The sequence below is a fragment of the Miniopterus natalensis genome, chromosome 1 (genome assembly GCF_054644295.1).
Source record: "Miniopterus natalensis isolate mMinNat1 chromosome 1, mMinNat1.hap1, whole genome shotgun sequence".
NCBI classification, from domain to species: Eukaryota; Metazoa; Chordata; class Mammalia; order Chiroptera; family Miniopteridae; genus Miniopterus; species Miniopterus natalensis.
In genome coordinates, this window is record NC_142081.1 from 66,890,689 (window position 1) to 66,918,269 (window position 27,581).

Here is a 27,581-nt window from a genome sequence, read left to right on the forward strand (position 1 = left end):
AACTTGGGATGGAGCCCATAACCCAGGGATGTGCCCTTACCGGGAATCAAACCACGATCTCCTGGACCCTAGGTCAATGCTCAACCACTGAGCCACGCCCTGCCAGACAGACCATTTGCAACTTTTTAGATGTACGCATTCTAAAATAAAAATCCATCTAGCCCTGACCAGGTAGCTCAGTTGTTTGAAGCGTTGTCCCTTACACTAAAAGGTTGCAGTTTTGATTCCCAGTCAGGGCACATAACCAGGTTTTGGGTTCCATCCCCCAGGTGGGATGCATAAAGGAGGCAATCGATCAAAGTTTCTCTCTCACATCATGTCTCTCTTTCCCTTCCTCTCCCTCAAAAGATCAATAAAACATATTCTTGGGTGAGGGTTTAAAAAAAGCAAATCATCTATATTTGCATTTATATTCTTGTGCCATAAGTCAAGTTCCCTGGCAAAGAGACATTGAGATGAAGATATGTGTGCAGGAAGTTTACTGGGATGTGGTCTCGGGATCAATACCTATAGAGGGGTCTGCAAGGACCCTAAGGGTGGACAGGTGCTCACCTAGGCTGAGCCCAGGGTCTACTAGGGAGACCGCACCCCACTGTATTTTATTTCGTTTGTGGTTTTTGCATAGGCTGACATTTTGTGGTTGGGTTAAACTTGGGACCTCTGCTAAGAGGACCCACTTATTTTTTTCTTTCCAAAGCAGCAGGCTCTAGCCATGCACAAGAGTTAGATCTGTACCAGGTGATGCGAGCAAGCATTTTGGTGTCCACAATTACAGAACTCCTGCTATTAGGAGGATAAGGGTGCCTTCAGAGAAAACAAGAATGTAAAAGGACATGGGTGGGAGGGGTTAAGGGGGGAAGGGGGGGACATCTGTAACAATTAAAAAAAAAATCCTGTAGCAATTCAGACTAGTGAATAAAGCCAAAAGAGACCCAGAAATGATTCGTGGACAGGTCTACATTGGCCAACTGTATTAGACTGACAAGCTTATCAGTGAGAATCAAGAGAAACCCAAGACCTAAGGGCCACCACCACCAGCCACCACTAGCCACCCTGGACCACCTTCAACGTCCATTCTGTGCTTGGGATGGGGGCTCCCAACAGACAATGAATAGTCTCTTGTATCAGCTTAAAATAATAGACTCTTGCTTAGACTGTCCTGTGGGAACTGATAAATTGAGTGAGGTTTCCATTCTTCTGCTCAACCTTAGTTGGGGTTTCCATTTTCTGCAGCCTTAGTGAAAAATTGTGACTGTCTCTCCTTGGCTCAAATGTTAGAATGAAGAGCTGGAGCTCACTTAAAATAATGCTGTGGGTTCTGTCTCCTCTCCATCCCACCTCTCATAAGCTCATCACCACTTGTATAGACCATCTCCAGATTTTGTTTCTTGATCCTTGATAATAAACAGAATTGTCTCCCTAAAACAAAGAAACAATCAAATAAACAAAACCCCTACAATAGGGAGTAAAGGAAGCGTGACTGAGCAGAAAGAGGACTGAATTTTGATACAGGCACAACGAAGGTCTGAGCCAATCCCACAGGAAGCTCTAGAGCTAGCATGATCCTTCAGAGTTGTCCTGACTTAAGGTAAAGGGACCAGACCTTTAAACATCTTCACTGTCTACTCACTAGATATGGACTGCTGGGGGCTGGGTGGTGGGGCAGGAGGGTAGGAGGTCTTATCTTAGGCAGGATTATTCTAGCCACTGTGGGCAATTCTCTGAGAGAGATTTGGCTGAGAGCTGTCTGTCTCCACCACACCAGCAGCTGGGGAGTGAGTGCCTTGGTTCTGAAGTAAGGTGATTAGAACACACATCACAGCATCCACTATACCCTGTCCTATTAATTTTTTGGCATAAATTCCTAGATGTGTTCAGAAGGCATGGGTTTTTAATAAAGCTTTAGACACAGCTACAAAGCCTGGGACAAGGATCATGTTTCTGGCTTATTAGTGAAGAATCTAAAGTCCAGAGAGAGCATGAGCAATTTTCTCTGAATACACAGCTAGTGAGTGACAGGGCTGGGAGTTATTTCTCCACTTTCACAACAACACACAGCTTCCACATGACCTGTCACAATTTCTCTGTGTCTTGCCTGTCTAATTTTCTTAATTATAAACAGTTGACTAACTTCTATGTGAAAGGAGATGGGACAGTCTCAAAAATTCTGAGAGTTTCCAGGATCACCTTCTACTTCCAAGTCAAGTTCACTAGAAGAATATTTTCATAAATATTCTTTTTGGTTTTCTTGTGTGTCACAGAAGTGGACACCTTGCACAGAAGATACATTTCCTCATAAAATTGCTTTATTGTTTTCCTTCTTCAAGAAAGAAGCAGAGCCCTGGCTGGTGTGGCCCAGCAGTTGGAGTGTCAGCCCTAGCACCAAAGGGTACTGGGTTCGGTTCACAGTCAAGGGCACATACATGGGTTGCAGGTTAGATCCATGGCCCCAATCAGGGCTCCTTCGGGAGGCCACCAATTGCCTCTTTCACATTGATATTTCTCTCTCTCTCCACCCCCCCCTTCCATTCTCTCTAGGAAGCAATGGAAAAGATATCTTTGGGTGAAGATGAAAGAAAGAAAGAAAGAAAGAAAGAAAGAAAGAAAGAAAGAAAGAAAGAAAGAAAGAAAGAAAGAAAGAAAGAAAGAAAGAAGGAAGGAAGGAAGGAAGGAAGGAAGGAAGGAAGGAAGGAAGGAAGGAAGGAAGGAAGGAAGGAAGGAAGGAAGAGGGAGGGAGGAAGGGAGAGAGAGAGAGAGAGAGAGAGAGAGAGAAAGAAAGAAAGAAAGAAAGAAAGAAAGAAAGAAAGAAAGAAAGAAAGAAAGAAAGAAAGAAAGAAAGAAAGAAAGAGGGAGGGGGGAGGGGGGGAGGGAGGGAGGGAGGGAAGGAGGAAGAAAGGAAGAAAGAAAGAAAGAAAGAAAGAAAGAAAGAAAGAAAGAAAGAAAGAAAGAAAGAAAGAAAGAAAGAAACCCAGTGGGCCAGAGTCCAGATAATCAGAAATTTTTAGAAACCAGAAGCCCATCAATAGACTTTAAAAAAAAAGACTTGAGGGAGATTAAAGATGGCGGCGGACTGAGTGGAAGCTACACTGACGCTTTCTTGGGACCAAACTGGAATTACAACTAAAATGTAGAAAAAAACATCCTGAATAAAGTGCAACTGAAGACAAGCTGGAGAGCACCCTCATAACAAGGACGAAAAGTGGAGACCTCATAGAGACTGGTAGGAAGTGCAGAGGAACGAGAAAGCTGGCTGGGTTCTCACAGGCAGCAGCTGAAGGTCCAGAGGGCTATCTCAGCTGTGGGGGTTCCCACTAAGAACTTTGGGGCCTAAACACCAGGCTGAGCTTCCCAGCCCAGAGCACAAGAACTGAGAAAGGTGCCCATATAACATCTTGCTGTGAAAAGCAGCAGGGTTTCTGTCTGCCAGGGAGAGATGGCTGGAAATGCAGGCACCCTTTTAAAGAGCCAACACACAAAGTTTTGTGTGCAGCCCCTCACTTTGGGCTTCAGCAAAAGGAAGACAGAGTGGACTGGAGCTGTGTGAAGAGAATCTAGGGCTGTGGGTTCTGGAGATAGAACTCAGAGGGCACCCCTCTGGGTTCCTGTGCTGAATCATTCCCCCATACTACAGAGGCAGACATTTATCTTCCAAGCAGCTTTTTCCTAAGGGGAAAGAAATTGCCCCACCCTGCTGGAAAACCTCTCACCCTACCCTGCGGAGTTTCTACAGCCTGAGGTTCATTAAGAGAATCAGATTAATCAGCCTGCAGGCAGAGGCAGACTTCAGAGTGCTTTGAATCTTTGCCTGATCTGCTTCTGGACCCAGGCCTTGGAAAAGCAGAATTTGGTGTGCATCTTGGTCTTGTCCAAATGCACCCAGCCCCAACAGAAAGAACTTCAAGCTGTGGGTTTTTGATAGCTTCAAACAGGGTACTCCGGGCCAGTCACAAATAGCATCTGATATTTGAGACCATCCAAAAAGACTTAGAGTCCTAGCAGGCCTACCTAATACATAGAAACAAACCCAATAGGCAGCCAAAATGAGGAGACCAAGAAACAAGCCCCAAATGAAAGAACAAGAGAAGTCTCCAGAAAAAGAGCTAAATGAAATGGAGATAAACATTTTTTCAGATATAGAGTTCAGAATACTGATTGTAAGGATGCTCAACAGCATGAAAAAAGACATGGAAACTATGAAGGAAATTAAGAATGACCTAGCAGAAATAAAGAATACATTGGAAGAAATTAAAAGCAGATTAGAGGAAGCTGAGTATTGGATCAGTAAATTAGAAGACAGGGTAGAAAAAATCACTCAGAGACCCAAAAAGAAAAAACAATGAAAAGACAGGAGGACAGTCTAAGGGAGCTGTGGGACAACATGAAATGTAACAATATTCACATCATAGGAGTGCCAGAGGAGGTTGAAAGTAATCAAGGGTTAGAGAACCTGTTTGAAGAAATAATGGCAGAAAACTTTCCTAACCTGGTCAAGGAAAAAGTCACACAAGTTCAGGAGGCACAGAGAGTCCCAAGCAAGAAGAATCCAAAGAGGCCCACACCCAGACACATGATAATTAAAGTGCCAAAAACTCAAGACAAATGAAGAATCTTAAAAGCAGCAAGAGAAAAGCAATCTGTTACCTACAAAGTAGTTCCCATTAGGCTGTCAGCTGACTTCTCATCAGAAACTCTACACTCCGGAAGGGAATGGCATGAAGTACTCAAGGTAATACAAAACAAGGATCTGAAACCAAGACTACTCTATCCAGCAAGGCTATCATTCATAATAGATGGTGAAATAAAGAGCTTCCCAGGAAAAAAAAAAAAAAAGGCTAAAGGAGCTTATAGCCACCAAACCAGCATCACAGGAAATGTTAAAGGGACTGCTGCAATTAGAAGTAGAAATAGAAGCACTGCAAGAAATATTAAAGGGACTGCTGTAATAATAATAAGAAATAGAGAGAGAAACATAGGCATAAAGAATTAAAATCGCAATAAATAAGGACTTATCAATAATAGCCTTAACTTTCAGGGAGAAATCAATAGCAATATAGTCATTGTCGTGGACGTCAACACCCCACTGACTTCACTGGATAGATCTTCCAGACAAAAGTCAACACAGAAACAGTGACTAAATGGCACACTGGATCAGATGAATTAAATTGATATTTGCAGAACATTTCACCCCAAAGCTGTAGAATATACATTCCCCTCAAGTGCATGTGGCTCATTCTCAAAAATAGACATGTTAGGACACAAACCCAGGCTCTACAAGTTCAAGAAGATTGAAATCATATCAAGCATCTCAGATCACAATGGCATGAAATTAAAAATCTACAGTAAAAGCACTCAAAAACATTCAAATACATGGAGAGTAAATAACATGTTATTAAACAATGAATGGGTTACCAATAAAATCAAGATTAGATTGATACATTAGAAGTAATGTATCAATGTTTATTTCCTGATTTTGATGGCTGTTTGATGAGTATGGGTAAATAGGAGAATGTCCTTGTTTGTATGAAATACCCACTAGTGTATTTATTTGGTGGGGGTTGGGGGGTAGCAGGAGGTGATGGGCATCATTTCCTTAATACGATTTATGTCTCAATTGGTTCAAGAAAAAGAAACCTCTTGGAACTCTACTTGTAACTATCATGTAAATTTGAATTTTTTTTTTTAATGAAAAACATTATATTAAAAAATATATGGGAAAGTCCAAACAGAGGACTTTTAAATCTAAGAACTGAGTCAAAATTTTATATGCAGATATGTTGCAAAATATTCCAAACCAGAGATAACAATGAGCACAAGAAAGTCTGGGTGCAAAGAACATGAGTGATATGGTCTTGAATGATCGCTTAAGATAATTGTAAAGACAGGCTAGAATATGATACCTGAGTGGTCTGGCCCATTAAAGAGCCAGAGGAAAACATAAGATAAGTAGATGGAGTCCAAAGCAATACACTAATTCCAAGAAACATTCCTTGGGGCTATTAAAGTTCTGATTTACTATTTGGACTTAACATGAAAGGGATGATAAACAGCAGTTGGCATAGATGCACATGAAAGTCATGAGACTAATCTCATCTCCTGCTTGTACAAGGGAGAATTAAGAAATGCAGGGAGCCCGTAAACTCGGTACTTGAAACCTCACACAATCACATCAAAATTATAACTAAACTACAGAACAATCATCATTTAGAACCACCTGAAATCTAGCTGAATGGAAGTCCTGTAACTAAGGATATAAAGAAGCCACATCAAGAGTGGTAAAAAGGGCAGATACTCAGGATGGGCAGGTCCTACACCCACTTGTGGCTGTTAAAAATCAAGAGGGATATTTCAGCTTCAAAGGTTCTCTCCCAAGGAGTCAGGGTCCTAGTCCCACACCAGACTCCCCAGTCCAGGGTTCCAGTTCTAGGAAGAGAAGTCTCTGCTGTAAAACCCAGCAGAGTGAGAAAGAGGGCTGCTGGAGTCCCAGGCTTTCCTCTTAAAGGGCCCACACACAGACTTACTCGAACTCACTTGCTCTGAACTCCAGTGCTGGGCATCAGCTCAAAAGGCATCTGGGACACATGGAAAGGAACTGAATTGTTTAGCTTCAGGGTGAGAGTTAGAGAGGCATCTTTATTCGAGGCAGGAGGGCTGGCAGAAGCCATTGTTCCTTTGCTGAGCCCTCCCCTGCAGAGCCAACAGGGTCTCCATCAACCTGGCTAACTGTTCCACCTGCCCTGGTGATTCCCTACCTACCCAAGCCCATTCCAGTGGCTTTTCCATTCAAACAGCCTGTCTTGACTCATGCTGTTGACTTTCCTAAAATATCTCAAACAAGCACCATCTGGTTTCTGCATACCCTGTACCTCTTGTTAAGTGGCCCCAGGCCTGGCACTAGCAGCAGCTGGCCTTGGTTCCCAGGTTGGCCTCTCCTGGCACCTTCAAGCCCAGCACAAGTAGCAGTCATCTGCAGATCTATTTGTAGTTCATGCTGGGTGGCCCCAGGCAGAGGCTGTGGCTGACCTCTGCCCACACCTCCCAGAGCCGGCATACCCAATGGACAGCTTCAGACCATACCAAAGTACCACCCAACCACCTCTGCAAGTGACACACTCAAGGGGAGGACTCAGCGGGTACCTGAGACCCACTGAAGTAAGTTCTGTTTTGTGAGGTTAGCCTCTGCACAGCAGATCCTCCACAGTTGTCATGGCCAATCTTCACAGCTGTTCAGCCTGGGGCTAAATCCCTCCCATTGATGTGCCAACAGCAATCAAGTATCAACTACAGCAGGAGGGTGCACACAGCCTACATAGTGGGGAACACTTGAAGTTCCCAGCTTGGTTGACTGGGAAGGCTGCACCGCAGGGCCCTACAAAACATCTACTACATAAAGCCACTCTACCAAGACCAGGAGATGTAACAGCTCTACTTAATACACAGAAACAAACACAGAGAGGCAGCCAATGTAAGAAGACAAAGAAACATGTCTCAAACGAAAAAACAAAAACAGAACAAAACTCCAGAAAAAGAACCAAACAATCTACCAGATACAGAGTTCATTGGTTATAAGGATGCTCACTAAACTTAAAAGTGAGGAACTTAGTGAGAATTTCAACAAAGAGGAAACATAACAATGAACATAGAAAACATAAAAAAGAACCAGTCAGAAATGAAGAATACACTAAATGAAATGAAGAATACATTGTAGGGAATCGATATAGTGTAGATGAAGCAGAGGATCAAATCAGCAATTTGGAAGCTTTGGAAGCTAAGGAAGCAGAAAACACCCAATGAGAACAGCAAAAGAAAAAAAAATCCACAAAAATGAGGCTAGTGTAAGAAGCCTCTGGGATAGCTTCAAGCATACCTGTATTCATATCTGCTCATTTTATAATTTGTTTATTTGGTGCTGAGTTGTATGAGTTCTTTATAAATTTTGGATATTAATCCAAAGGAGCCTTTAGGACAACTTTATTTATTTATTTATTTATTTATTTATTTATTTATTTATTTATTTATTTATTCATTCATTCATTCATTCATTCATTCATTCATTTATGGGGGGGTTTTAATGGTTTTCTTAAATTTATTTATTTATTTTTAAACATAACACAAGGAAGGTGTTAAAACTGGTGTAATACCTCAATAGAATAAGTATTCCAGATTTTGGGGAGGGATAAAGAGGAAGATATTCAGAACCCTTCACTAGAATCTCTGGGACAATTTTAAGCATATCAACATTTGCATCATGGGAGTGCCAGAAAAAAGAGATTAAGCAAGGAACTGAAAACCCATTTGAAAAAAATAATGACCTGGTGAAGGAAATAGACATACAAGTTCAGGAAGTGTAGAGGGTCCCAAACATGAGAAACCCAAAGAGGCCTATGCAAAGACATCATCATTAAAATGCAAAAGATTAAAGACAAAGTTAGTTACTTACAAGAGAGTTTCCATAAGACTGTCCACTGATTTCGCAACAGAAACTTTGCAGGCCAGAAGGGAGTGGCTCAAAATATTCAAAGTGATGAAAAGCAAGGACCTACAACCAAGATTACTCTACCCAGCAGAGCTCTCATTCAAAGGACATACAAGTAGCTTCCCAGACAAGAAAAAGCTAAAGGAGTTTGTCATCACCAAACCAGTATTACAAAAAAATGTTAAAGGTCTTCTTTAAAAAGAAGAAGAAAAAGATAAAAAATATGAATAATAAAATGGCAATAAATACACATCTATCAACAATTACTTTAAATGCAAATGGATTCAGTGTCCCAATCAAAAGACATGCAGTGGTTGAATGGATAAAAAAACAAGGCCCTTACATATGTTGTCTACAAGACACTCATTTCAGATAGAAACACACAGAATAAAAGTTAAGGGATGGAAAAAGATATTTTATGAAAATGAAAAAGAAAAAAAAAGCTGGAGTAGCAATACTTATACTAGACAAAATATACTTTAAAACACAGGCTATAACAAGAGACAAAAAAGGACCTAGCAATTTCACTTCTTGGTATGTATTTGAAGACATCCAAAACACTAAATTGAAAAGACATATATATATATATATATATATATATATATATATATATATATCTATCTGTATGTTTATCACAGCATTATTTATAATAGCCACAATATAGAAGGAACTTAAAGTGTCTATCAATAGATGAATGAATAAGAAATAAGTGGTGCATATAGACAATGGAATATGATTCAGTCATAAAAAAGAATAAAATCTTGCCACCTACAACAATGTGGATGGATATAGAGGGTATTGTGCTGAGTGAAATAAGTCAGACAGAGAAAGACAAATGCCACATGATTTCACTTATATGTGGAATCTAAAAAACAAAATAAATAAACACTCAGAATAGAAACAGATTCATCAACACAGAGAACATTTTGACAATTGCCAGATGGGAGGGCTCTTGGGAGAAAGATAAAAGAAGATGAAAGGATTAAGAAGTACAAATTGTTAGTTACAGAGTAGTCATCGGGAAAGTACAGCATAGGGATTATAGTCAATAATATTCTAATAACTCTGCATGGTGTCAGATGGGTACTAGATTATCAGGTGATCGCTTCCTAACTTATATAAATGTCTAACCATGGGGTTGTACACCTGAAACTAATATAATATTGTACATCAACTGTAAATAAAAAATGTTTTAAATCAGAAAAAGAAATAAAATAAGAAAAAAAAGAAATGCAGGGGAATTTTGCATCTTTACTTGGGCAAAGCATTTGATGAAAGTCTCAATACAATGGCTGACTTACTAATAACTGGTTAAACCTGATTTTGTGATGCTGTGACAGGAGCTGCCTCCTCAGGCTTGTCTTCTTGTTCATCATATTTTTAAATGACTTGGATGAACATGCAAAATATCATCACAATAGACAGACAGATGACAGGCAGGGGGAAAATAACATGGATGATAGAATCAAGATCCAAAAAGCTCTTGCCAGGATGAAGCAGTGGATACATCAATGAGGAGAAGAGACAAAATTTCAAAGATGTGAACTTTTGCCCTTGGGAGCAGAAAACCAATTGCATAAGTAAGTACAGGATGGAGGTGGGGTGACAGGGAGAAGCTTGTAGGAGGTACCTTTGTTCGTGCTACATTAACTGAGTGATTGCCCAGTGTAGGGATGTGCTAGGCACTTCAGATACAAAAGTGGAATCTAAAGAGCATAATAAACTGATGAACAAAATAGATTCAGTAACACTGAAGCATGGAACAGACTGAGGAATCTCAGAGGGAAGGCAGGGGTGGGTGGGTGAGTGGGGAGAGATTAACCAAAGAATTTATATGCATATATGCATAATTCATGGACACAGCCAATAGTGTGGTGAAGGCCTGGGGCAGGCAGGGGAGGGAGTGTGAGGTAAAAGGGATCAATGGGGGAAAAAGGGGACATCTGTAATACTTTTGACAATAAACATAAATTTAAAAAAAAGTGAATCAGACAGAGTTCCTGCCCTCTGTAACCTTGTTATCTATTAAGAAATATAAAAAATCAATAGGAAATTAAAATGCTATGAAACAAAGACTATTAGTGCTAAAGAACACATAGTGGGAGTACTTTACCCTATTCCTGTGAGATTCAGAAATGTTTCCCAGAGTCACAAATGAGTGGGGACCCAAAAGATGAGTAGGAGTAAAATAACGTTAAAGGAAAGAGTTTTTCAGGAAAATGTAGCAGCAATTCAAAGATCTGTAGGTGAGGGAGGGCATGGCTCACTGGGCCTTTAGAGCCCTGGAGGGTCTGCGTGGCTGGAGTCTGAGGCTTAGTGGAACTGGAAGACGGCAGGGAAAGACCAGGGGCAATTAGTAGTTAATAACCTGGGGGAAATGAGGGTGGTCTGAAATGAGCATTGGAAATGCAAAGCAGTAGACAATTCAAGATATGAAAGAGGTAATATCTATAGAACTTTGTGACTGATTGGTTTAGGGCAATGAGAAATAGGGACACATCAAATAGAACACCAAGATTATGTTGTTCTGTGCAGCAATTTAGTTTTTCATTTAATACTTCCAACAACTCTAAGATATAGATGCTCTTATTATATCTACTTTATGGATGAGCAAACTCAGAGAAGTTAAATAACTTGGCAGAGTAAAGGCTAGAAAGTAATAGATTTGATATTTAAACCCCGAGGAACAAAAATACAATGAACTGGACACTTATTTTCACATAAGACAAAAGTTTATGACTTTATCTTACTTTCTGAATTTCAAGTTTTTGTCCATAGATGTTCATAGATTGACACTTGAATGACAGGTCATAGCAAAGGGGCTGGTAAAGTGTCCTCCAGGTCCTGCTCTGTTACTAATGAAATGTCCAACAGCAAAGGAGGTACAGAGTCCTGGGACATAATGAATCTAGGGGTTCCAGCTTAGGTGATTCACTTACAAACACAAAGAACACAAAAGAACTATCCAGTACAAATCCAAATAGCTATTCTTTTGGATCTCAAGTAAATGTTTGCTGCCTCTCTCTTTAGCCTTTTATTTTTAGGTTAACAACCCCATAAAAATTAGTCAAGAATTCTCTGAACAAACCCTTGGATTCCAAATATTCATCTATCAGTATCACCTACCTGGAGGAGTAGTACAAAATTCTAGGTGAGAAGAGGGGTCTTGTGGGTCTGGAAAGGACTTCAGAATGACTGATTTTAAGAGCCAATATTTTAAACAAAATTTTTTTTTTAATGTTCTAAATAGAGAAGTAACATATTTGATACAGAATGTTGAGATATTTGGAAAAATCACAAATTATAAAAAAACAGTTAGCTATAATCTCAGCAACCAAAGGCAAACTCTCTTGGGGGCGGAGAGGCACCTGCAATACTTTTAACAATAAAGATAAATGTTTAAAAGTAATCAACCAAAAAAAGAAAAAGAAAAAACAAAGACCTACGCTCTTCATATTTACTAATTTCTAACCAGTGTTTTTTTCTAATTATGTTTAAAACTAAAATATGTGATATAATACGTATTATTTTATGTTCTGCTTTTTTTGCTTACAATATAAAAAGTGTGTTTCCCCATCCTACAAACTTTCTCCTGAAGTGTAATGTATATTGGCAGCAGAGTTTTGCATCCTAGACAGTGTCATCATTGTTGAGTAGTTCAGTTATTTTCCCTAATCAGGACAACAGCCAGAGAGCTGATGACTGTATCTGAAGGTTTGCCCTTAATGTCGGCTTTTTCTTGATGTGCTGTTTTGAGTCAATGTGATTACCAGGGCAGAGACACATTCTTAAAGTTCTTGTTCTTTGTTTTAGTTTAGAGTGTTAACAACATTCCTCACTGATGGACCAACAAAAATGCGGTTCTAGAGTATAAATCTGAAGGTGGCAAGTTAAACACTAAAGAGCAAGAGAGCCTGAAGGTTAAGATAAACTCAGAAACCTGTTCTTTGAAAGTTAGGCTGTATTTATGCTGGCCGAATTTTCTGTTTACTCCCCTATTACCCTCCAGCTCTGAGTCAGCAACCAAGAAACTTCTAACTCATCTCCCTTGTCTTAAGGGAAGAAAGTCTGGTCTTCACCTGGCCCGCAGAGTTCAAGTGGCACAGCGCCCCTCCGGCCTAATGCGGCGTCCGCAGGCACCAGAGGGAGACTCCCAAGGCCCTATGCAGTGTGGAGTTGCCAGGCTTGCCACCTCTCCTCTAGGCAGTGGCTCCTTCCTGGTCTTTGCCCCTTCTTCTGGGTTTATTTCTATAAAGGAAGCGGGTTTCCCTCTCTGGTGTCATCCCTAATCTCCTCCAGTAGTCCGCTGGGTAGAAGGAACTGAAGGTTGGGCAGAGAAGGACCCAGACCAGTGCCACAGGAAGTTCTTATTAGAGTAGCTCCTGAGAAAATCAACCCAGCCAGCCAGGGCTTGTGTAGCCTCTCAGTGACTGCAAGGCTTTTCCAGAGTAGATGACTTGGGCTCCCTCCACCCCAACTTCCCAACCCCCATTTTGTCCTGAACCAAAAAACCTGGACACAATGACAGGAGTGTTGGGTGGAGAGCAGAATTGGGGTTGGAAGGAGAGGCTCTGAGAGAGATGCAGGAGCTGGTGACTGGGAACAACGAGTGATCCCTATGCAAAGGAAGACTCATTTACAGGGAAGACTGGCAGAGCCTCAAATATTAGGGGGGTGCAGAGTGCAAGTAACTGAGCCTCCCATGTCAGGTTTGGGAGGGGCTTAGTCATCCAGGTGGACAGGTGCACCCTTCTCACAGGCCACAAGGATGGGCCTGGTGGAATCCTTGTTATGGTAGTGGCAGTGTGTAAGGAGGGAGCTGGGGGGTCTCTGCACTGGCAAAGCAGTAGTGACTCTGACATTGTGAGTACTGTTGTGACAGTTGTGCAGGGAGTGACTGTAGGTGTGGGCACAGAGGGAGTTCTACAGAAATCTGCTATGGTGGCCAAATCCTCCTGAATAAAGGGGCTGATCTGCTTACATTTACACCTAAGAATCAGCGAATGTCATCTCGTCATCACATCACAGTATCTATCGGTGGTGTCCTCCAGGGAGGACTATATGTTGTCTATATGTTGTGTTGAGAAGGGCAGGCCTGGACTGAAGACAGCCTGCTCCAGGAAGAGGAGGAGGAGAAGGAGGGTACACATCAGATTCATGTTTCCTGTGAAAGCAGGTCAAGAAACAGCAGGGTCAGAGACCAGACTATGGTCCCTTTCCCCAAGATAACTATTTCTAAGACCTCTTGGCCCAACACTCAATGTCACAAACTTTCCCCCTCCTGCCCCTGTCTACAATTATTCTCTTGTGCTCAGGGCAACTACTGCTTTCATGTCTTCCTTTCAGCTCACACCCCTTCTTTTCTCTGGGTAAGAGGCAAGGAGAGGAGACGACGACTTGTCAGTGAAGGAGTCAGTCACACCTTCTTGGGCCTGTCATACAAGGTTATTGCAAACCCAGAGTGATTCATGCTCCTCACTTGAGCAGACCAGTTAACCTATAAACTTCCATCTCTAACATGTTTGCATCTATCAGCCACCTGATACTACAGCCTGTGAGGGAGGTGAATGTCACTGCCAACCCTTTTCTACAAGGCTCAGAAAGGAATTAGCAGATCCATAGACCTTGCATCTTACAAAATCTTTCCACTTCCAAAAACACGTATGCCTGTTTTAAATTCTGTGAAGAAAAAATTATGAGCATTTCAATTCTAAGGGGGTATTTCATATTTCCCCCACATACTTCTCTAACTCACAATAAAAATTCCCAACTCCGCCATGTATAGAGCCAGTCATTAGGAAACTTCCCAATTGGTGCTCAGGGTTTCTGAGTAATGACTGGGTCTCAGGTTCCTGCCCCTGACTCCTTTTCTGAATACCTGGGAATTCCAGGGAAGGGTTTTTGCAAAACAGATGACATCCACAGAGACAGATGTGTTCCTCTAAGAAGTGGATATTCCTAGCACAAATGGAACCTCTGTTGCTTCTGTCCTTCCTCTAATCTTGTAGAAATCACACTGTGGATATTTTCTTCCCAGACCTTAGGGTGAAGTTCATAAGGAAAACTCTCAAGTCTGTCAATGACCTTAAACAGATTGCCTAGTAGGACTAATTTAATGTTTACCATTTCACATCTAGAGTGTTTATCAGCATCACAGAGTGCCTATGACATCATTACAGATATCACTGCAGTCTGGTGCCTGTCCCAGCTTGCTGTTGGAAGTCTGCAAATAACCTCATTCTTCGGCACATCTCTAAAGTGAAGGTTATAGTCGAAAGATCACCTTCAGCTCTGTCATTCTCTTCCACTCCCTAGTTACACATTACTGTGTGTGTAAGTGTGTGTGCACGCATGCGTATACTGCTTTATATAAGGCTAAGTAAAGAGAAATATTTTGTTTGCAGATTGGTTTTCTATGTGAGGATTGTTAATCCAGCAATGTCAAATTTTTCTTAAAATCAGTTGTTAGTGAATTTAGGCCAAAAAATGTAATCGCTTTTGTGTAAAGATTCCATTGGTTTTGCTTCCACAATTAAAATTGAGTATTCTCATTAGTGGGGAAGTTGCCTGAGACTTGGTTCTGCATTTCAGCAAGGCAAGGGAGGAAGTCAGTACATGTGACTTTTCAGAACTCCAAAATCAACAAGGTTAGGAAACTGCTAATGAAGGCGGTGGGAGGTGTACATAGTCAATCAACAAGTTGTAAAGTAAGTAGAGTTTATATGTTTTGCTGGTTTTCATGGCAGATAGGCCTTAAAAGCCTTTGCCTCGCTAGGCAGCAGAGCAAAAGCTGACTAATTTCTGGCAAGAAACTGAGTTGAGACCTCATACCTAGATTTCAACATCCTTTAACTTCTAGCTATTTTAGGATTGTCTGAGAAAAAAGGAACTACCTGATTTTGAACTTTGCTATGCTCAGTTATTTTTGTTTGATTCACGCAACAGTTCTGATAAGTGTGTGTTAATATTTACATATTTCACAATTTCATGTGTTCATGGCCCTGCATAACTGACTTTGGTGGTGTGAGATTAACCTAGTCCTCTGAAGATGGCCAAGAGGAAAAAGCATGTTACACAAAATTAGCAGTTGTGACAGGTGGCAGTTAATACATGGCTCACTAGACAAAAATTTATATAAGAAAATTTAGTTTAAGGTGAAATGATTGTTTATCTTTTTTTTCCTTTTTAAATATATCTTTATTGATTTTAGAGGAAGGGAGAGGGAGAAAGAGATAGAAACATCAATGAGACAGTCATTTACCGGCTGCCTCCTGCACGTCGCCTACTGGAGATCAAGCCCACAACCTTGGCATGTGCCCTGACCAGGAATCGAACTGTGATCTCCAAGATCATAGGTCAGTGCTCAACCACTGAGCCATGCAGGGCAGGCAATGATTGTTTATCTTAAAAATATTTTAATAAATTAAACATGAGAGTAAGGTTTTACAGAGAGATGGTGACTCAGTATGAAGATACAAATATATGGGGTGTTGCTGATTTCCGTTTTTGTCACAGATAGAAGAATAGATGCAGTAAATAGAAAAGTGCAGAGAGAGAAAGGTCTAGGAAAGAGTTTTCAAAATGGGTTAAATGAAACTCAGGAACATTTACAAACTCTTATCAATGATTGACACTGGTGTCAACACTCTCACAAGGAGGGGAAAAAGGTCAACCACAAAACAAGAAATAAAACTGCTTATTTTCTCATTAGAAAACAACAATAAAATTAAAAGTATGACCTTGTAATATTATATTAAGAAATGTAGACCAATGAAGTGGAATGTAGGAATTAGGAATGAGTCCTAGGAAGCTTGTGCTAATTGGGTCTTGGCTGCTCTCAAGAGACTGAGTACCAGAAGAACATCCATCATGAAGGACAATGTAAAATCCCACAGGAGTCACATTTGTCGGAGCCTTCTCTGTGCTTAGCAAGGAGCTAGAAGTTGGGACAAAAAGATAACCAAGAAATAGCTCTTTTCTCTCAGGAATGTTCACTCCAGTCATCCTGGTACCAACAGGGAAGGACAGCAGGGGAAAGGTGGGTAAAGTGGTGAAGAGAGCTGTGACCCATGCAAGAGGGTCCAAGTACAAACAGCAGGGTGGGGAATATTGGTTGTTCGGGGATGGGGCAGTCTCCATGCCCTCTTTTGGGAACTATATTCCAGTTTTCTTGGGAAAACTAACCTTCCACCTTGCCCCAGGCTGTGGTTTGGGTGGAATGTCTCTACCACAGCTCCAGTGATGAGCTGATCAATGCTTGTGTCTCATTTATCTGTACACAGTTGTTGCTTCTGAGATGGCACTTGACCCAGTTAGAGACCTTTACTGGGAGTATCAAGGGATGAAGGCAGGTGCTGTTTTCTGCTGGACTTCATCCTGAGAGAGTGTAAGCTCTAGAGTTGCTGCAGCCATTGTATAAATATTTGAGAATATCTGACTGATAGTGGAGATTTGGTGAAGGAAAAAGGAGCATAAACCACATAAATTGGGTTCTGTTTTCATCATCTGAGTTCTGATAAGCTGCTCATTAAGCCATAACTATCCTTTATTTCTTATCACAGTTTAACTGTAGATTCAGGTTCTTATGACATCAGAAAGACCAAGTACTTGGAAGGAAGGGGGTTGAGTGGCTTCAAGTGGCAGAAAGAAGATCATAGTGATTTTTATATTAGAAATTCATACCACTACATTTATTCATTCCTTCAAGAGTAGGATTTTTAAGTAAAAGAGTCAAAGTAGGTCTTTTGAAAAGTGACTTATAAGCAAAGACTTAGAAGAAGTGAGAAAGTTAGCATGCACATAAGGGGTAGGGTGAGTGTGGGGTGGCCCTAAGATGGGACTATGTCTGGAGTCTTCAAGGAAAGGCAAAGAGTTCAGGGTACTAGAGAAGACCGAGTGAGAGGGAGAATAGCAAGGGATTTATTCTGAAAAGCAATGGGTTTGGAAAGCTAGATCCTATAAGAGTTAATGAGCTATTGTAAGTATTCTAATTTTTATTCAAAATGAACTTACATGCATGTATACATAACCTATGGACACAGACAATAGTGCAGTGAAGGCCTGGAAGTGCTGGGAGTAGGGTGGAGGGGGTCAATGGGGGGGGGGGACATCTGTGATCTTTTCAACAATAAGGATACATTTTAAAAAATAAAATGCCATAATTATCATTAAAAAAATAAGAAACTCTAGATAATTTTGAACAAAGTTGCACAGTCTGAGTTATGTTTTAAAATAATCACTCTGATGGCTTTTTCATAGAAGGACTCAAGGGTAGAAGTAGGACACCCAGTTATCCCAGTGAGAACTTCCTCACTTCTTCTAAGTCTTTGCTTATAAGTCACTTTTCAAAAGACCTCCTTTGACTCTTTTACTTAAAAATGCTATTCTTGCAAGATGAGTAATCCCCTTGAGGTGGCTCAGATTGGGGCAGCAGTGAAGTCACTAAGAGATGGTCAGATTCTGCATGTGTTCTGAAGAAATAAACAGCAGACTTCACTGACAGGTTGCATGTTGTCTATAAGATAAAGGATGATTATTTAAGAATTTTAGAGGATAGAATTACCTTTGACTGAGATGAGGAATGTTGAGAGAGGAGCAGGTTGGAGGAAAGATTAGGAAATATTTCCACCGGAAATTGATATACTTCTTAATAAGACACCCAAGAGGAGATGTTGAGTAGAGAGTTGCTGTACACATCTACGGTTCAAGAGAAAAAGCTGGGTAGAAGATTTGGACATTGTTAGAAAACTGCTGGTATAGAACCATGAGACTAGGTATGGTCCGGAAGAGAAGTGTGTGTAGCTATAAGACAGAAAGAATAACTTTGCAAATCTCCAACATCATGGTGCCAAGGAGAAGGGGAAGGCCTTTGTTAAGGAGACTAAGAGTCCAGTGATATAGGAGAGAAAAATCAGGAAATGGTGGTGTGCTATGAGCCAACACATCCTTGACACACTATCTCTCTTGAGTGCACCAGGACTGATCTCACAATGCTTTTTATCCGTGTTTCTGTCATAAAAAATCTCATTGCCAGTTCACTTTCTGAAAGGTTAAGGCCAGTGATGTGGGGGCGTGATAAATAGCCATCTCAGATGGGTGAATAAAGAAAAATGAAATTTATTTAAGGAAAGGGGGATGGGGGATGGGGATATTCAAAGGGAAGGGCTCCACAGCACTGAGTTAAAGGGTATTGGGTCCATGATAGCAGCAAAAATATACTTGGGACAGTGAAACAAGGAAGAGCATAGAAGAAGCAACAGGAGAGCCCAGGCTGGCCTGCTCTGGCTCCCTGAGAAGTCAGAGAGAGAAGCGGACCTTGGAGACAGGTTCAGGGAGTAAGCCTGGGATGAGCTGCTACTGCCCATTGCTCCCCTGGTTGCAAGTCTCCTGGGGTCCTGTCAGAGCGAAGAAGGGGCTCTGGTGTGCTTCCCCCCCCCCCCTCCCCCGGTAGTGAGAGCATACTGGGCCCTTCGTCCTGAGAATATTTGGCTCTTTCTTGAAGGTGGAAATCTTAGGAGAGGTCTCAGGGGAGTGTCTCAATAGAATATTCATCCACTTTCCAGGTGAGCTCTTTTAGGGTCATGGTCTCCACTGACTGGCAGGTGCCAGGGCAGGAGGCCATTAGTCTATATAGCTGGTCTTGAGGCAGCCACAGCACCACTTGTCTGCTGCTTTTCTCTACTTGGAGCTGAAATACAACAAGGCCTAGATGTTATCTTTAGGGAGGAACACCCAGGGGGTCTAAAATGCATGACCAGAGATATACCAGGGGAGGATAGGTTACCCTGGGGACAAGGTTCTTGTTTTCCCAGTTTCTCCCCTTGCTAGGCATCCAGGGCTTCCTACTTTGGTGAGTATCCATACCCAGGTTTCTGTACCTGTGTTTCTGTACTTGGCCTATCTAACACTCTCATCAAGGATCAGGGCATGATCAACTCTGCCAAATGCTGTTGAGCATGGGAAATTAATCCTGCCGGTGGGGGCATCTTACTCCAAATGCAAGGGCCACCGCCATGACTCCTATTGATGGAGCTGAGGAGTCTGGGAAATTGATTGAAATGATGTCCAAATTTCATGAAAGACAGTCTTCTCCAGGTGATGAGTAGGAAGACAGTCCACACCTGAGCTGTCTCTATCCTAGGGGAGGAAATTAAAACAGTGAGTAGGCCATCTGCATTTATTTCCACTGACATAGTGTTCTCTCCTTAACCATACCCCGGACTCTCAGTACTTCACATTCTTCTCATCCCCTGAGTAATCATCTGAGCAACTTACTCCATCACATCCTCCTTCCATCTCACACATCCATCTCTGCCTCCCCTTTCTTTTCTTCCCTCCCATCTCACTACCCTGGCCCAGCAGGTTCTCCTAGAGATCTCTATTGATTACAGATTGACCCATCTTGTTTGTGGATTTCCACGTAGTACTGATAGAATCCTCAGAGCAAGAAGACATCATTTTAACACCCCTTTCTACTATTAATTTTTTGAAATGAGCTTGATATATCACCCTACCGAGACTGTTTCTCAAGTAGAACATGAGAGGTTTTTATAGATGTCACTAGGAGTTCTTTTCAGCTCAGCTTCTATTTAGAAGTCTAATACCTAGGAGAATAGGTGTGGATGGGGGAGGTGTTAAGCTATATTGGAACTTTGGTTGACATTTATGCATTGTTAGTCTACGAAAATCTGATTTTCCTATATTATTGTGCGTTTAGGCAGAAAAAGGTATGATTATCTTAAATAAAATTGATCATATATAAAGATTGCATTATTATTTGAAGACTATGCAAACAATTTTTAGACTGACTTCATTGTAGGGAAGATGATATGTCCTGTCACTCAGAACTGTCATTCAATTGAGCAAGAGCAAAGATCAGCACAGAAGATTATAGAATGATTTCAAGCCTCTGAGACTATCCAGTTTAGAGGACAGGTAAATACACTGGGAGACACCTCTCAATCAGCAGACATTGATGTAGTGTGTAGTCTCCTCCTTGGTTATCTCTGATGAGGTCTGTTTCATTCACCTACTTTGGTTTAACAGTCAATCAAGAGTCTTATAACTTATTATTATTTTTTGTTAATCCTCACCTCAGGGTATTTTTCTCCATTGATTTTTTAGAGAGAGTGGAAGGGAGGGAGGGGGAGAGAGAGAGCGCAAGTAAAACTTCAAAGTTAAAGAGAAGCCTCCCACATGAGCCCCAACCAGAGCCAGGGGTAGAACCTGCAACCCAGGTATATGTCCTTGACTGGGAATTGAACCTGCAACCCTGCGGTGCACGGACCGATGCTCTACTACTGAGCAACACTGGCCAGGGGAAGAGTCCTATAACTTATTACAACCAAGAGAAAACTTTGTGTGACAGGTGCTATATATCCCAAGACATCTTGGCTTTGATCCTCATTTATATACATTGTAATTTTCCATTGAGCTTTGGAAATGAAGAAACTCAATACCACATGCATGCACATATTGCATTTTAGACATTTATATCATGCCTCACTACAATGGCGACCTGTAGATAACACTCTCCTCCACTTTTCTAGAGATGGTATAGTCCTATACCTGTGCTTAGGATCCAGAGTCAAAGTGACCCACCATCACATGTGTTGTGTCTGTACCATAAAGAATTTTACTGTTTTCCTGGTGGAAAAGGCAAGCTCCTCCTCTGGGGTCACATGGCTGGTAAAGAGCAGAACTCTGAGTCAAACTCTGACCTGTCTCTTTTAGATGCCCATGTACTTTAACAGAAAACCAAGCACATAAGGGAAACTGTGAGGCAAGTAGGAGACTGAGATGGAGTAAAGGACAATGTTCTTTGCATGAATGTGTCCTGATTCTGAAGGAAGAACATACCTTCAAAATGTAAGAGGCCAAGGATCCCTCCAAAGGAAAGACACCATTTACTAAGAGTATCGGCAGCAACTACTATTGTTGGGAAGCAAAGTGGATTAGCACCAACTGGAAATTCGAGAAAGTAGAGTGTAGACTTAGGCCGGCCCAACTGTTTACCTCAGGGTTTTCTAGACGTCAGGCACCCCTGACCACAGCTCCATTTCACCTGTTCTTTTAGTTAATAGTATTCCTTTTATCATCTCATGCTTTTTCACAGCTTGGTCCTAAGCAAAAATATACATGAAATTTTGGACCAATGTGTAAATTACTCACATAACACATGACAATGAACACTTTTAATATTTACCTGTGTATCCTCTAACATCATCAATCATGTCACTCCCCACTAGCTATCCATATTTCACAATTTGTTCACAGCTATATCCAGAGCTGTAACTTAAAAATACTGCCTTGAGCCCTTGCCAGTGTCACTTAGTTGGTTGGGTGTCGTCCTGTGCACCAAAAGGCTGCTGTTCGATTCCCCATCAGGGCACATGCCTGAGTTCTGTGCTTGATCCCCAGTAGGGGATATGCAGGAGCAAGCCTATTGATGTTATGCTCTCAAATCGATATTTTTCACTCTCTCTCTCCCTAAAAATCAATTAAAAATTCTTTTTTAAAAATACTCCCTTGAAAGATGCTTTCAACAACAAATAAAGGACCCAATGAAAGTAGGATAAAAAAAAATGAAGCCCAAGGTCAATGATTTGGCCATATTTATCAAATTCTACACAAAAGAGAGATTAGATCACACGGTATTATATTATCATTACAAAAGGGTGCTCTAAGTGTTTGCTAAGACAGTTCTTTAGGTTTATCACTGACTGACCTGATGGAAGATGTCATTCTTGTCATCAGTTTCTCTTTCTTCTGATTTCATGAGTAAAGCAAGATGTTAAAGGGTGATTTCATCTCTTTCATTTTGGGTAAGGCTCCCTGAAAAATAGAGAGTTGCCAATGTGAGTTGCTGTCCACCTAAGCAGGAGTTGGTCCAAAAAAGATGGAACCGAGTTTTAGTTCTAACACCTTCGCTTTGAGGACTAAGGAAAACAAACAAGCATCTTCTAGCTCATCTTAAACATACCAGAGGGGTTAGATATCACATTGACAACTTGATTAATAGGATCAACGTTCCTTATTAACACAGTTTTTTTACCATGTGCAATGTTCTTTGCAACCTATTTTACATACATGCATATATTCCACATTAAATTTCCCCTACAAAACCATTATGTTTGTATTATTGTTTTACAGATGAGAAGACAGAGGCACAGAGAGGAAGAGTAACTGACCAACTCCTATAGTAAAGGTCTCAAATTTAAAAAGTGGGACTGAAAACTGGACAAGGCTATTCAAAACCTACACTCTTTATTACTGTACCAGATATGCACTTAATTAATGATACTTATGTAATCATTTTATTTACAAAAATACCAACACTATATGTAAGTAATTAATTTTCTGTGAGCCCTGAGAACTCAGCTAATGCCTCCATGTGCTTAATATGCATTGATTCAAATTTAATTGAAGGCAACTTTCCAATTTTTTTGGAAAACATTTTGTATCATCCTTCTTCAGACATAAATGTCCAAAATTCCACCTGAGCTTTTTTTCTCCTGAGTTTTCCTCTCCAGGGAGGGGAAGAATAGCTTATAGTTGAGGAAAAGAAGAAAGGTTCATTCTTTTCCTGTGTCATTCCAGAAACTTGACCGGAGAGGTCAAGTTCTTTCGTTCAATGGTCTTCAGAGGAGATATGTAAACACTCCTCTCTAAAAAGGAAACAGGCTTCTAGCCAGTGTGGCTCAGTTGGTTAAGCGTCATCCATTGCACCAAAAGGTCTCCAGTTGGATTCCTGGTTGGGGCACCTGCCCAGGTTGAGGGATCGATCCCCAGTAGGGAGCGTGCAGGAGGCAGCCCATCAATGTTTCAGTGTTTTTCTCTCTCTAAATCAATATAAGCATACATGATTTAAAAAGAAAAGAAGGAAGGAAAAGGAAAGGAGGGAAGGAAGCCACTTTGCTGACTTCAAAAGACCAGGGAGAGCACAGCACACCAAATGTCTTTTGATCTTAGACTTAGTTAAATCTCACTCCATCCGCTGCAACTCAATTAACCTGAAATATGGTACCTTTGAGCGATACCAGCAAGCAGTGTTTATTGTTGTTCCCACACACAGATCCTGCATTAGGAAAGCCATGTGCAAGAAGGTACTGACAGTTAGCATCCCCAGGTTAAAGGCAACGATTGCAAGAGTACCCAGGGCTGAAGAAATTGCAAGCGATGAACATCACGTTTTTGTACATGGGCCCTGTTAAAGGAGATGTTGACTAACACTGAGGCCACTGTTTTCAACACTGGTTTTCACCACAAATGCAGAAGTCTTTTCTGGAGACAATTCTGTAAAATGTTCTTAGATATCAACAAGTGATTTAATAATACTAGTTCATAATTCTGGCTATTCCTCTCTGAGGAAATATGGGTGGGGTCCAGAAATGTGCGCTAAATTGGTCTGCAAGGCAGGTTGTGCTAATGAAAAACTTAAATAAAAAACAGAAAAAGTCCATGAAAAGTTTCTTTTGTCTCTTAAACACAAAATTACATTGAGGTTACATTGTACTTTAATTAACATAGGCTTATAATTTTTCCTGCTTCATATAAAGAAATCCCCTCCAAAAGATCTTGAATATCAAACTAGATCGTTTGTACTAGTCCTGGAGGCAAAGAAGGACAGTTAAAATGTATAGAGGAAAGCTACAGAGGAAACATTCAGAAAAATCTTAGCAGCCAAGCTCTGAATACAATTTTATTTTATTTTATTTTATTTTTTTCTACAAACAATTCTTTTTTTGTTTGTTTAAAATATCACAGATGTCTCTTTTTCTCCCCAATGACCCATTCCACCCCGTCCCATCCCCCTCCCCAGTCCCTCTCCCCACCATTGTCCGTGTCCTTAGGTTGTGTATATATGCATATAAATTCTTTGGTTACTCTCTCCCCATCCACCCACCCGCCCTCCTCCATCCCTCTGACATTTGTCAGTCTCATCTATGCTTCCATGTCACTGAATCTATTCTGTTCATCAGTTTATTAAGTTCTTTAGATTCCACATATAAGCGAGATCATGTGATGTTTGTCTTTCTCTGCCTGGCTTATTTCACTTAGCATAATATTCTCCAGGTCCATCCATACTGTCCCATAGGATCCTTCTTCTTTACAGCTGCATAGTGTTCCATGGTGTAAATGTCCCACAGCTTTTTTATCCACTCATCCACTGATGGGCACTTGGGCTGTTTCCAGATCTTAGCTATTGTAAATTGCACCTGCTGAATACAATTTTAAAGGAAAAGCATGGCTGCCAATTGGGCAGGGTGTTATATGAGTTGCTTCTCAGGACACTTGTAACAAGGCTGATACATCATAAGCACATTGTCTACAGGAGCCAGGTAGGTGCCATCCCTGAGTGAAAGGACAGGGAGTGAATCGGTGGGGAGGAGTAGGGTCAGAGGAGACCCCTGAACAATTGACCTTTCAACAGAGGCAGTAACTGGCTCAGCTCTAATTGATTCCTTATGGGAATGGAAACTCAGTGTGCCATCAACATAATTCTGATTTTTACAAATAAGATAGAAATGAAAATTTATGTGAACTATCCCTATTTGAAAAGTTAACATAAAAAACCCAAATTAAAAGTAACATTGTATATGCTAATCAGAACAGGTTTTTGATCAGATAACCCCCTGGGACTGCAGTGTATGCTTTTTACCTCGTAATATAGACACTTGAGTACCAGTCTTTCCACCCAATGTGGCTGTAAGCAATACAGAGGAGTGACGCTACATCTAATGCCATTTTTATGTCCTTGTCACTTATAAAAATTATTTCCACAAAACACACATTAAAAAAATTTGTAATAGTGATAGCAATAAAAAAAGATTAAGTGATCTTAGAAATAACTTGCTTCATGATAAAAGATGTTAATGAATTTAAACAAGAAGAGAATTTGGACAGAGCACTTTAGCTCTGCTCAGGGTCCTGATCAAGTCACCACTGTGTCTATATTGACCTAAGGACATCAAGAGTAAAATTATGGCATTTCCAGGCAACAGTTAATATGATACTATTTAAGGGTTGGAGCCAGTTTTCTAACCTAGAAGTTGGACCAGAAATTTAACGTCTCTTAATGTGAGGCTTGCCCCACTGGGGTATCTGTCCCCTCTCTGCACAATCTCCTTTAAATGGCACCACATGTTTATTCTGGGGCAGATGCTACTCAAAGACTTTCCCCTGGGTGTTTTCAAGTTATGCTACTTCACAGGAAGTGAACAAAAATTAAGCCAGTGTTAAAACAGGGCCAAGTGAATCCCAAACAAGGGGAGCAAGAAAAAGAAACCTCATGGATACAAAAAGAAGGGCTATATACCTTCAGGATTTTAAGCAGCAAGGAACTCAGAGCTGGAGTTGGCAGCCCAGGGAGGTGATGAGATGGAGAACATTTGGCTGAGAGGGCATCAGGGAGATCGCTCAACGGAGGGGACATGGGTTCCTCCTGTGCAGACAGTCTTTGGGCTCCTTTGTTCTGAGAATGAGCTTTTTATGTTAACTTTTCAAATAGGGATAGTTCACATAAATTTGCATTTCTATCTTGTTTCTATGTAGTACTGACTTTCTATACTTCAGTCCCTCAGTGCTCGAGCCAAGTTGAGTTATAAAATCTATGGCCATTCTGCAGCCATGTGCAATTTTTGTGAGCAGGAGCCAGCTCTGCTCTGTTCTGCTCTGCTCTGCTGTTCTGCACAGACGTCTGCAATTATAATTGTACCACAGAAGCAGTAGCCCACTGTCCTTGGGTATGTGTTGATCGGCAAAGGACAAAACAAGGGGCTCGTTGCACAACTGGGCCACGTGCCAATCTGTGGGTTTTCTCAAGTCTTTGACTCAGACCCTTCCTTGCTCTGCCGGCCCCACCCTCAGGGGCTGCTCAATATCTTCAGTGCACAGGACAGGGGACACCTGCTGCCCCTGAACCCCAGGACAACCAACTGGATCTGTTCTCACAGCAGCCACAGCACAGAGACTGGGTAAGACAATGAGTCCCCTCAGCTGGGACAGGAGGGCCAGCGATGGGATAGCAGCTGCGGGAGGACTGAGCTTGGGTTAGTACCCAGGACACAAGACGGACTTGGGGGAGCTGAAGGGAAAGGAAATAGGACTTTGGTGACAGCAGGGCCCTGCAGGGTGAGAGATGAAGGGGTGTGTCACTACTGGGCAGGGATACAGGAGATTCTTCTCTTTTTACAGGAAACATGGCTCCAACCCAGCGGGATTCCCAGCTTTGTCTCCTTCTCCTGTTGGGGGTCTTGGGAATGGTGATCTCTCCCCCACCTGGTGGTCTAACCTGGGCTCAGTGGTTTGTAGTTCAACACGTAAATATGACCAACAATCAATGCACCCTTGCAATGCAGAGGATTAACCAACTGAATTTTGTTAGTTTCGGCTTGCCGTGCAAAGGCATAAATACTTTTATCCACACACAGTATGCTGCTATAGTTAATCTCTGTTACGGTAACAATATAACCTGCCGCAATGGACGTGACACAAATTGCTATAGAAGCCCAGCTGCAGTGAATCTTACCTACTGCAACCTCACAGGGCCTGCACTACCTTACATGCAGTGCCAATACCAGCAAGTGGCCACACTGAGAAATTACAGCGTTGCCTGTAATAGAAATCGTCCAGTTCACTTTGATAGACTCTACTAAGCTCTGTGCCAAGCTCCTGCGTTAAGCCTTGAAGTCACAGCCATGGTCCCATTCCACCATCCACCTCGATATCAGCATGTCCTCAGCTCCAGCCCACAGCCCTCTTTAAGCTCTTCTGAGTTGAAGCTCCTGTGCACCAGCAATAAAATTCTTTGCAGTCACCCACGAGTCTCCGTGTGCCTGTTTGCATGCCTCTGCTGTCATGTAGACACATCTGATCTAGAGAACTTTTCCTTCCTCTAATATGAGATTTGAGGTAAATAGACACGCGCATAAGAGGCTCCTTGTAAAAAGAAGTGCCTTCGAATTTTCTCTCTCTCTGTCTCATGTTAAAAACCTGAAGTTTCAACGGATCTGTGTATTTCCATCCCAAGAAGTAAACGGGCCCAGTTGAGTAGAAAGGAAGCAAATGTCTTTGATCTCATGTGAGTAATAAGTGAAAATTTGATAAT

At 41.4% G+C, this 27,581-nt stretch overlaps 1 protein-coding gene and 1 pseudogene across 1 annotated transcript; both read left to right on the forward strand.

Annotated features, from left to right (window-relative positions):
* Positions 1-633: 633 nt before the first annotated feature.
* Positions 634-1,022, forward strand: LOC148094173 (LYR motif-containing protein 4 pseudogene; annotated as a pseudogene).
* Positions 1,023-26,364: 25,342 nt separating this feature from the next.
* Positions 26,365-27,178, forward strand: LOC148094174 (non-secretory ribonuclease-like). Its single transcript, XM_087815029.1, has 2 exons — positions 26,365-26,448; positions 26,669-27,178. The coding sequence occupies exon 2, from the start codon at positions 26,674-26,676 to the stop codon at positions 27,127-27,129; it is 456 nt and encodes a 151-aa protein (XP_087671155.1). The 5' UTR covers positions 26,365-26,448; positions 26,669-26,673; the 3' UTR covers positions 27,130-27,178.
* The last annotated feature ends 403 nt before the right edge of the window (positions 27,179-27,581 follow it).